The sequence below is a fragment of the Xyrauchen texanus genome, chromosome 15, assembly GCF_025860055.1.
Source record: "Xyrauchen texanus isolate HMW12.3.18 chromosome 15, RBS_HiC_50CHRs, whole genome shotgun sequence".
NCBI lineage: Eukaryota > Metazoa > Chordata > Actinopteri > Cypriniformes > Catostomidae > Xyrauchen > Xyrauchen texanus.
Genome location: NC_068290.1, coordinates 915,874 through 928,373, shown reverse-complemented (window position 1 = coordinate 928,373; position 12,500 = coordinate 915,874). Strand labels below are relative to the sequence as shown.

Sequence of the window (12,500 nt, the reverse complement as noted above, 5' to 3'; positions counted from 1 at the left end):
TTTTGAATTATATCTCATAATTTTTTACATTTTATATCATAATTTTGAATTATATCTCATAATTTTTACATTTTATATCATAATTTTTTACATTTTATCTCATAATTTTTACATTTTATATCATAATTTTGAATTATATCTCATAATTTTTTACATTTTATCTCATAATTTTTTACATTTTATATCATAATTTTGAATTATATCTCATAATTTTTTACATTTTATATCATAATTTTGAATTATATCTCATAATTTTTTACATTTTATATCATAATGTTTTACATTTTATATCATAATTTGTAATTATATCTCATAATTTTGAATTATATCTCATAATTTTTTTACATTTTATCTCATAATGTTTTACATTTTATATCATAATTTTGAATTATATCTCATAATTTTTTACATTTTATATCATAATGTTTTACATTTTATATCATAATTTGTAATTATATCTCATAATTTTGAATTATATCTCATAATTTTTTACATTTTATATCATAATTTTGAATTATATCTCATAATTTTTTACATTTTATATCATAATTTTTTACATTTTATCTCATAATTTTTTACATTTTATATCATAATTTTGAATTATATCTCATAATTTTTTACATTTTATATCATAATTTTTTACATTTTATATCATAATTTTGAATTATATCTCATAATTTTTTACATTTTATATCATAATTTTGAATTATATCTCATAATTTTTTACATTTTATATCATAATTTTTTACATTTTATATCATAATTTTGAATTATATCTCAGAATTTTTTATTTTATCTCATAATTTTTTACATTTTATCTCATCATTTTTTATTATATCTCATAATTTTGAATTTTATCTCATAATTTTGAATTTTATCTCATAATTTTTAATTATATCTCATAATTTTTTATTTTATCTCATAATTTTTTATTTTATCTCATAATTTTTTACATTTTATATCATAATGTTTTACATTTTATATCATAATTTTGAATTATATCTCATAATTTTTTACATTTTATATCATAATTTTTTACATTTTATATCATAATTTTGAATTATATCTCATAATTTTTTACATTTTATATCATAATTTTTTACATTTTATATCATAATTTTTTACATTTTATCTCACAATTTAGAATTTTATCAAGTAATTTAAAATTTTATCTCATAATTTTTAATTATATCTCATAATTTTTATTTTATCTCATAATTTTTTACATTTTATATCATAATGTTTTTACATTTTATATCATAATTTTGAATTATATCTCATAATTTTTTACATTTTATATCATAATTTTGAATTATATCTCATAATTTTTTACATTTTATATCATAATTTTGAATTATATCTCATAATTTTTACATTTTATATCATAATTTTTACATTTTATATCATAATTTTTTACATTTTATATCATAATTTTGAATTATATCTCATAATTTTTTATTTTATCTCATAATTTTTTACATTTTATATCATAATGTTTTACATTTTATATCATAATTTTGAATTATATCTCATAAATTTTTACATTTTATATCATAATGTTTTACATTTTATATCATAATTTTGAATTATATCTCATAATTTTTTACATTTTATATCATAATTTTTTACATTTTATATCATAATTTTTTACATTTTATATCATAATTTTTTACATTTTATATCATAATTTTGAATTATATCTCATAATTTTGAATTATATCTCATAATTTTTTACATTTTATATCATAATTTTTTACATTTTATATCATAATTTTTTACATTTTATCTCACAATTTAGAATTTTATCAAGTAATTTAAAATTTTATCTCATAATTTTTAATTATATCTCATAATTTTTTATTTTATCTCATAATTTTTTACATTTTATATCATAATGTTTTACATTTTATATCATAATTTTGAATTATATCTCATAATTTTTTACATTTTATATCATAATTTTGAATTATATCTCATAATTTTTTACATTTTATATCATAATTTTGAATTATATCTCATAATTTTTTACATTTTATATCATAATTTTTTACATTTTATATCATAATTTTGAATTATATCTCATAATTTTTTACATTTTATATCATAATTTTTTACATTTTATATCATAATTTTTTACATTTTATATCATAATTTTGAATTATATCTCATAATTTTTTATTTTATCTCATAATTTTTTACATTTTATATCATAATGTTTTACATTTTATATCATAATTTTGAATTATATCTCATAATTTTTTACATTTTATATCATAATGTTTTACATTTTATATCATAATTTTGAATTATATCTCATAATTTTTACATTTTATATCATAATTTTTTACATTTTATATCATAATTTTGAATTATCTCATAATTTTTTACATTTTATATCATAATTTTTTACATTTTATATCATAATTTTTTACATTTTATCTCACAATTTAGAATTTTATCAAGTAATTTAAAATTTTATCTCATAATTTTTAATTATATCTCATAATTTTTTATTTTATCTCATAATTTTTTACATTTTATATCATAATTTTGAATTATATCTCATAATTTTTTACATTTTATCTCATAATTTTTTACATTTTATATCATAATTTTGAATTATATCTCATAATTTTTTACATTTTATCTCATAATTTTTTACATTTTATATCATAATTTTGAATTATATCTCATAATTTTTTACATTTTATATCATAATTTTGAATTATATCTCATAATTTTTTACATTTTATATCATAATTTTGAATTATCTCATAATTTTTTACATTTTATATCATAATTTTTTACATTTTATCTCACAATTTAGAATTTTATCAAGTAATTTAAAATTTTATCTCATAATTTTTAATTATATCTCATAATTTTTTATTTTATCTCATAATTTTTTACATTTTATATCATAATTTTGAATTATATCTCATAATTTTTTACATTTTATATCATAATTTTTTACATTTTATATCATAATTTTGAATTATATCTCATAATTTTTTACATTTTATATCATAATTTTTTACATTTTATATCATAATTTTGAATTATATCTCATAACTTTTTTATTTCATCTCATGAATATGACTTTTTGTCTCAAAACTGTGACTTTTATCTAAACAATTTGACTGTTTCAACATAATGACTTTTAATCTCCAAATTTTTACATTTTATCACATAATTCTTTATCTCATAATTTAGAATTTTATCTCATAATTTTGAGGGCGAAATTGCGAAGCTAGCAGTTTTAGGTATTTTCCGGTGGAATAAGTTGGATAACTGGTAGAGCATGGCGCTAGCAACGCCAAGATCATGGGTTCGATTCCCAGTGAACACACAAATTGATCATATGTATGTGCGCTGTAAGTTGCTTTGGATAAAAGCGTCTGGCGAATGCATAAATGTAAAATGTTTGGATTTGGTATGATTTTGATTATATTTTAATTTAGTTTGTAGTGCAATTTGAATTTCAGGAACTTTCCTTTAATCATTTAATGGAGCCTACATCCGTATCCTGAAGCACATTTTCCATGCATATAAAAGGGGCGTGTCCATTTAACAAGGACGCAAAAGGTCGCTGATAATATTGCGGGTGCTTGACAGGTAAATGGACTATATAATAGCACGTAGACCATGCAATCATTGAATTGCACTTGACCCAGCCCAGTAGCGACTTACAATGTTGCCAAACCACTTCATGAGCATGCCCGTTTACTCCGCACTGATGACACAGCGCAAGTGCTCTTAAAACATGACATCATGCTGCTGTGCTGAACTGATTAGACAACATGCACATTAGATTGATCACTTTAGCTGTTCAGAAAAATAAATAAATAGATATGCCCAAAAATCTCATTTCTGGGTTTCATCGCCCAGCACCAAGTGAAAATGTTAAGTGTGATCTGTTAGTAAAGTAACAGCACACCTCTACTCAATAACACACATGATATGAGGTATTTAAAACAACGTTTAATACTTGTGTTAGAGGTTTGATCCAATCACCATGAGCAATAGAAACAGTAATGAGTGAATAAACCAGTATAGGTATATTACACAGTATTGATGCATTACATGTGGAAAAAGTGGGTGGAAGAAAAAAGGCAGTGAGAGAGAGAGAGAATATGAGAGAGAGAGAGACAGACAGAGAGTGTGAGAGAGAGAGAGACAGACAGAGAGTGTGAGAGAGAGAGAGAACATGAGAGAGAGAGAGACAGACAGAGAGTGTGAGAGAGAGAGAGACAGACAGAGAGTGTGAGAGAGAGAGAGAATATGAGAGAGAGAGAGACAGACAGAGAGTGTGAGAGAGAGAGAGACAGACAGAGAGTGTGAGAGAGAGAGAGAACATGAGAGAGAGAGAGACAGACAGAGAGTGTGAGAGAGAGACACACACGCTCACTCACACACACACACTACACACTCACACACGCTCACTCACACACACACACTACACACTCACACACGCTCACTCACACACAACGCAACACACACGCTCACAACACACTACACACACACGCTCACTCACACACACAACACACACTACACACACACACGCTCACTCACACACACAACACACACTACACACACACACGCTCACTCACACACACAACACACACTACACACACACCACTGAAAGTATATACACTTAATTATTATTATATATATATATTTTTTTTTCACACACTTGTTCAATACAGAATTTGTTCTACTCTGTTATTTTTCATGCTCATATAAATGCTTTGGCAATACAATGTACAATTTGTCATGCCAATAAAGCTCATTTGAATTGAATTGAGTGTGTGAGAGAGAGAGAGAGAGAGAGAGAGAGAGAGAGAGAGAGAGACAGACAGAGAGTATGAGAGAGAGAGAGTGGGCAGCATTCACAGAACAGGGCAGGACCAGAGAACGACTAGAGGACTTCACAAAGCAAAACTCATATGACACACGGCTGGTAAGTTTGTGTTTGATTGTGTCAGATTGTCCAGTACGTGAGTGTGTTTGTACCTCAGCTGTAAGTCGGCTCTTCACCCGATATAAAGCTTGTGTGTAAACAGCATTGAGAATGAAGCGCCGCTGCAGTGAAATATGTCTACATGTCTAATTGAATTCTGACTGATGCGTCATGGGACTGTGTCCGTACAGACTGTGCTTTCAGCAGAAACAGGGATGTGTCCGTGGAATTGCTCATGTGTTTGTGAGTCAGAGAGAGATATTTAACTCTATCCTTATCCGTCTAAATGCTTCAACACTCTTTATAAACTTGTGTTTTAGTAGTGTTAAGTCAAGCACCACTTTACTATTAATCGTTCTGATTTGATTATGAACAAACCCCTAACGCTAAGTTTAAAAGACGTCATGAGTCTTGATTTTCCAATGCATTGTGGTCTTCCTTTTTATGAATGCCTGTGATTCTCCACTGGCTGGTGAATGATGAGATTGAGTAGTTTAGTGGAGAAGAAGTTCAGCAGCGAGATCTTTTCACTGCGTGTTGAGAGTAAAAGAAAAGTCTCTTTTAACCTCCTGAGACCCCACGTCCACATGCGTGGAAATTACGTTTTGGCTACGCTATAGTCTATGCATAATGGATGGGTCCAAAAACTGATAAATGTGTCTTTCAGAGGCTTTATATGGAGTTATGATGATAATAAGGTGCATTTCAAACTGTTCTGAGACCAGTGCAGACAGACAGCACACTGGAGGTTAAGTCATGCACTAAATAGGGACCAAGGGAGCATCCTATAGCTCTCTATAACTGTTCTGAGACCAGTGCAGACAGACAGCACACTGGAGGATAAGTTGTGCACTAAATAGGGAGCAAGGGAGCATCCTATAACTGTTCTGAGATCAGTGCAGACAGACAGCACACTGGAGGTTAAGTCGTGCACTAAATAGGGAGCAAGGGAGCATCCTATAGCTCTCCTATAACTGTTCTGAGACCAGTGCAGACAGACAGCACACTGGAGGTTAACAGTCGGATGACCAGGTGCAGATAGCCACTGAAATAAGTCGTGCACCAAATAGGACCAAGGAGCATCCTATAGCTCTCTATAACTGTTCTGAGACCAGTGCAGACAGACAGCACACTGGAGGATAAGTTGTGCACTAAATAGGGAGCAAGGGAGCATCCTATATGAGACCAGTGCAGACAGACAGCACACTGGAGGTTAAGTCATGCACTAAATAGGGAGCAATGGATTATCCTATAGCTCTCCTATAACTGTTCTGAGACCAGTGCAGACAGACAGCACACTGGAGGTTAAGTCATGCACTAAATAGGGAGCAAGGGAGCATCCTATAGCTCTCCTATAACTGTTCTGAGATCAGTGCAGACAGACAGCACACTGGAGGTTAAGTCATGCACTAAATAGGGAGCAAGGGAGCATCCTATAGCTCTCCTATAACTGTTCTGAGACCAGTGCAGACAGACAGCACACTGGAGGTCAAGTCATGCACTAAATAGGGAGCAAGGGAGCATCCTATAGCTCTCCTATAACTGTTCTGAGACCAGTGCAGACAGACAGCACACTGGAGGTTAAGTCATGCACTAAATAGGGAGCAAGGGAGCATCCTATAACTCTCTATGCAGTTAAGTTTCAGGCTGCAGATGATGTTTGGATCACTCAACATATATATATATTAAAGGTAGACTGAGATATCGGTTTTACTGATTTATTGGTACCAATAGCTGCTTTTTGGAACTATCGCGTATGCCGTCTTATGCTATGCCGATAACCGATTGTTCCAAAAATCAACTATCTGCACCGATTAATCTGTAAAACCAATATATCGGTCTACTTTTAATCATAAAAATGTTGAAGCGTAAGACTTTATGTGAGTTTATTTATTATATGTCTCTCATTCACACACTAAACATCCAGGACATTTGCTTTGTAGAGTTTGAAAGAGAAGAAGCCGCTCTCCGATTGGTCCAACATCACTGGCCCCTCCCCCTGCATGATGTCACTCTCCCCTCTGACCATTCACAGAGCAGCACAGGTACATTGTGAAAGTAGTTTGACAGTCAGAGCTGTGAGATTTGCTGTGTCAGCAGCACATTAAATATCCGTTTGAATCCATGTTTCCAGGAGTCACTGAAGGAGTCGTCTAGTTTACCCCGCAGACGCAGCTCACACAGAAAAGTCCCAGACAGACCTCTTTCTGCACAAGGTGAGCAACGGACTGAGCTGAAATCACTTGATTGTCATAATGCTTGTATATAAATGTATGCCGTGATAAAATGCTGTTGAGGCAATAAGTAGGTCAAACAGCAACACCAGTGTGTGAAACGACACCAAAGAAACGCTTCGACTAATCTCTGCTGAAAAGCTCTTGTGAGTTTGTGTCTGGGTGAAGGCGTGTCAGTTGCTGGATATACAGGTAAAGCGAGTGCTGCTGTTGAGACACACAGTTGCTTTTGTTCTGCATGAATTAATGCGTCTGTCCTATTACAAACATTCAATGTTCTCATGACCAAATCAGTCAAACCAGCACACAAGGATCTGTTGAACTGTCTGTGTGTGAAGCTGTATTTGTCTTAAACAGATTTGTTGCGCAAACAAAACAAAAGCCAATAAGGAATCTTATGAAGTAATGACTGAATTATGGGATGTGACCTCATTTCTCAGCACTTCCTGTTTGATACCGCCTTACACAAAAAACTAGCGCTTGTATGACTTAGATGAAATGGTGAAGTTAATAAGAAATAGGTTTTGGGGGGCCTGAGTCTCTCAGTGGGTATTGCCGCTGACTATCACACCTGGAGTCGCGAGTTTGAATCCAGGGCGTGCTGAGTGACTCCAGCCAGGTCTCCTTAGCAACCAAATTGTCCCGGTTGCTAGGGAGGGTAGAGTCACATGGGGTAACCTCCTCGTGGTCACTATAATGTGGTTCTCGCTCTCGGGGGGCGTGTGCTGAGTTGTGTGTGGATCGTGGAGAGTAGTATGAGTCTCCACATGCTGTAAGTCTCCTAGGCAACCACATTGGCCCGGTTGCTAGGGAGGGTAGAACATGGGGTATCCTCAAAATGCAATTATAACAAATGCAAAATACCGTTAGGTAAAAAAGTAATTTAAATGATACATTGTTATTTTACTTACGTTACAGTAATGAACATTAAAGTATTTGTGTGTGTGTGTGTGTGTGTGTGTGTGTGTGTGTGTGTGTGTGTGTGTGTGTATCAGTGTCAGTGAGGATGACTCCGGACAGACCGACCTCAGAGGCTTTATCTCCTCGTCTTCCTCATGCCACTCACAGACTGTCTAACGGGCACAGTAACGGGCCGAGATCAGGGCATATGGATGTGAATGGCTCTTACACGCCCTGCAACAGTGCCAACACCTCCCGTGCGCCCAGGTGAGCTGCCCACAGTAGTTCCCGTGATTTATAAAGTGCATCTGTGAATGTTCGATGTTATAGAATTTAATCATTTATATAGGAAGTGCTTATCACAGTTGTATGTGTGTGTGTTTACGTGTGTGTGTTTACATGGGTGTGTGTGTGTGTTTACATGTGTGTGTGTTTACATGGGTGTGTGTGTGTGTGTTTACATGTGTGTGTGTTTACATGGGTGTGTGTGTGTGTGTGTTTACATGTGTGTGTGTTTACATGGGTGTGTGTGTGTGTGTTTACATGTGTGTGTGTTTACATGGGTGTGTGTTTACATGGGTGTGTGTTTACATGGGTGTGTGTTTACATGTGTGTGTGTTTACATGGGTGTGTGTGTTTACATGTGTGTGTGTTTACATGTGTGTGTGTTTACATGGGTGTGTGTGTGTGTGTTTACATGTGTGTGTGTTTACGTGTGTGTGTTTACATGGGTGTGTGTGTGTGTTTACATGGGTGTGTGTGTGTGTGTTTACATGTGTGTGTAATGTATTTTATTTGAGTCATGTGAATTTGAGGTTTGGTGTGTGTGAATTTAAAGAAACAGTTTGCATAAAAATACATGAATGCATCAAAAGTCAAAAGGAGAATTCTTAAAGAATCTTCTTGCAGCTGTTTTCCACACAATATGTTCATAGTGACCACAAAATGTGTGTTGCACAGAAAGAATAACAGCACATGGGTTGAAACAACATAATGACTGAATTTTCATTTTCGGGAAGTTTGGGAAAGTGTTATTTGCTATGATGTAATTATGATCTCTGGGCTGTGACTGACGTCTGATGTTTATGGTGAAGTTGTCTGATCACGTGGCCTCTCGTCTTTCCAGTCCTCAAAGTCTTTTGGATTTGGTGGAAATGGAACGGAAACTCCGAGAGGCCAAAGCCGAGAGAGAACGCTTGCTCAAAGAGAGAGTGAGTTATGTGACATCTCTTACTGACTGTAATGAACTCAAGTGCAGAACTGCGGCTGGAGGATATAGACAGAACATTATACTGATGTGTTTCAGCCTTTTCATGACATTTTAAACATACTGTATCTTGATATTTATATATTTGCTCTAAAATTACTACATTTTTTTAAATCAGGAGAAACAGCAGATTCAGAGCGTGACTGCTGTGTGCATTTCACATTTCACTTTTTGATTTGTAATTAGTAGCACCTTATAAACATGCAAAAAGAAAAAAATTTTTTTACAGCAAATAGTTTTCCTAAAAATTAATATCCTCATATGTGGACAGCGGGACAAAGTTGTGAAATTTTAAATAATGTCAAGTTATACAAAGTCTGTTTTTTTTTAATCAAATAGTTTATGATGTTTGCAGAAGTGTTGATTATTCATTGAGACATTACATCATTAGCATAATTTATTCAGATTTACAGTAACGTCCAGCATCGTCCAATCACTGTCAATCATGTTCAAATAAAATGATCCATTATAAATGTTGAATCTATGAACTGATGATCATCGTCCCATGTGTGTCAAACATGTTGAGTGATCCAAACATCATCTGCAACTGAAACTGAACTTTTGATCCGATTTTAGGAGTGAACACACTTAACTGCATAGAGAGATATAGGATGCTCCCTTGCTCCCTATTTAGTGCAAGACTTAACCTCCAGTGTGCTGTCTGTTTGCACTGGTCTCAGAACAGTTATAGGAGAGATATAGGATGCTCCCTTGCTCCCTATTTAGTGCAAGACTTAACCTCCAGTGTGCTGTCTGTCTGCACTGGTCTCAGAACAGTTATAGAGAGCTATAGGATGATCCCTTGCTCCCTATTTAGTGCAAGACTTAACCTCCAGTGTGCTGTCTGTCTGCACTGGTCTCAGAACAGTTATAGAGAGCTATAGGATGATCCCTTGCTCCCTATTTAGTGCATGACTTAACCTCCAGTGTGCTGTCTGTCTGCACTGGTCTCAGAACAGTTATAGAGAGCTATAGGATGATCCCTTGCTCCCTATTTAGTGCATGACTTAACCTCCAGTGTGCTGTCTGTCTGCACTGGTCTCAGAACAGTTATAGGAGAGATATAGGATGCTCCCTTGCTCCCTATTTAGTGCAAGACTTAACCTCCAGTGTGCTGTCTGTCTGCACTGGTCTCAGAACAGTTATAGAGAGCTATAGGATGATCCCTTGCTCCCTATTTAGTGCATGACTTAACCTCCAGTGTGCTGTCTGTCTGCACTGGTCTCAGAACAGTTATAGGAGAGCTATAGGATGCTCCCTTGCTCCCTATTTAGTGCATGACTTAACCTCCAGTGTGCTGTCTGTCTGCACTGGTCTCAGAACAGTTATAGGAGAGATATAGGATGCTCCCTTGCTCCCTATTTAGTGCATGACTTAACCTCCAGTGTGCTGTCTGTCTGCACTGGTCTCAGAACAGTTATAGGAGAGCTATAGGATGCTCCCTTGCTCCCTATTTAGTGCACGACTTAACCTCCAGTGTGCTGTCTGTCTGCACTGGTCTCAGAACAGTTATAGGAGCGCTAAAAAAGTGAAATGGAGAATGCACACAGCAGTCACGCTCGGCTCTCAGGAGGTTAATATAAACAGCAATATTTACCGACATAAATGTGTACGCTGAGACTTCAATGGATATTTTTAGCAATTTAATCAAGTTTTGAATCGATTTATTGAAACGGACCATTTTAAATAATTCACAGGAACAAAAATCATCTGTCGTAACACTCTCATACGTGCAAGTTGCGAGACAAGGAAGTGTCATGAAAGTCATTTTTGGAAACATAATGGCCAAATAAAAAGCGCATTAAAATAAATCAAGCTCCGCCCAGTTTGAGTGTCGGTGTGTAAGGGATGTGTTTGATTGCAGGAGGAGAGACGGCGATTGCAGGCAGAACACAGACAGCTCGAGCTGAACTCATTCAAAATACACACAGACGAATCAAAACTGGAATCAAGCGCTGAAGATCAGCAGCATAATCCAGCGCAGAGGACCACAGAGGTACTGACAGTACTGCCCAAAAGTGCTGATTCTCTCTGATTAACTAAATCTATGCATCTAAATGTGGTTTTATCTGGTCTGATTCCTCTTCCTCATGCAGCAGGGTGTCCCACTCTCCCTGACGCTGAACTTTGACCTGCGTGCACACGTGGAGGCTCTGGGTCACAATGTGACCGGCTGTATGGGAGTGAATTTATCACCGCGGAGGTGTGGCGGCTTTCTGACCAAACGTGGAGGCCGAGTAAAGACGTGGAGGAGGAGGTGGTTTATCTTCGATCTAGACCACCAAAGACTGGCGTACTACACCGGTAAGGACGTTAAATGGGGCATTATATCTCAACACATGATATTGAGTGTTGAGCGTTTATAACTGTGTTACAACTTATCAATCCAACACGCTACTGATCATAAGACATTTGAAATGTTCCTGTTATTTTGGACTCTGTTCTCAGAACTTGACGAGAAGAAACTCAAAGGGGTGATTTACTTTCAGGCCATTGAGGAAGTTTACTACGATCATCTGCGAACGGCTACAACGGTGAGTTTTACACACTCTCATATAGATGAGCGGTCATTGACAAAGAAGGTCGTTAAAAGAGGTCTAGTTTTAAAATACAGTTTTCAGGTGTGCAGAAATGTTATATTTTGGTTCCTATTGGTTTCAGAGATTTTATGAAAAACATTTATAAAATGTCAAATTTGACTTGATGTCATGTGGTGTAACCATCAATAAAAGCTGCTAAAGTACTTTGCTTGCACCTTTAATTGATGAGACCTAATCATTGACAAAGATTTCAAAGATCACCCTGCAGCTGTGGCCTGGTTGCCCACTAAAGCTAAGCAGGGTTGAGCCTGGCCAGTACCTGGATGGGAGACCTCCTAGGGAAAACCAAGGTTGCTGCTGGAAGTGGTATTAGGGAGGCCAGCAGGGGGTGCTCACCCTACGGTGGGTCTTAATGCCCCAGTATAGTGACGGGGACACTATACTGTAAAAAGGCACCGTCCTTTGGATGAGATGTTAAACCGAGGTCCTGACTCTCGGGGGTCATTAAAAATCCCAGGACACTTCTGGTAAAGAGTAGGGGTGTAACCACGGTGTCCTGGCCAAATTCCCCCCATTGGCCCCTATCTATCATGGCCTCC

The 12,500-nt window shown here is 34.8% G+C and overlaps 1 protein-coding gene across 1 annotated transcript in view; it reads left to right on the top strand.

Annotated features, from left to right (window-relative positions):
• LOC127655772 (pleckstrin homology-like domain family B member 3) overlaps positions 1-12,500 on the top strand; it is a 33,383-nt gene that overhangs the window by 16,533 nt on the left and 4,350 nt on the right. The window contains exons 8-14 of the mRNA XM_052143749.1: positions 6,904-7,005; positions 7,095-7,176; positions 8,190-8,361; positions 9,221-9,305; positions 11,226-11,357; positions 11,458-11,665; positions 11,810-11,895. Of these exons, the coding sequence (XP_051999709.1) occupies positions 6,904-7,005; positions 7,095-7,176; positions 8,190-8,361; positions 9,221-9,305; positions 11,226-11,357; positions 11,458-11,665; positions 11,810-11,895 (867 nt within the window). The remainder of the gene's footprint in view (positions 1-6,903; positions 7,006-7,094; positions 7,177-8,189; positions 8,362-9,220; positions 9,306-11,225; positions 11,358-11,457; positions 11,666-11,809; positions 11,896-12,500) is intronic.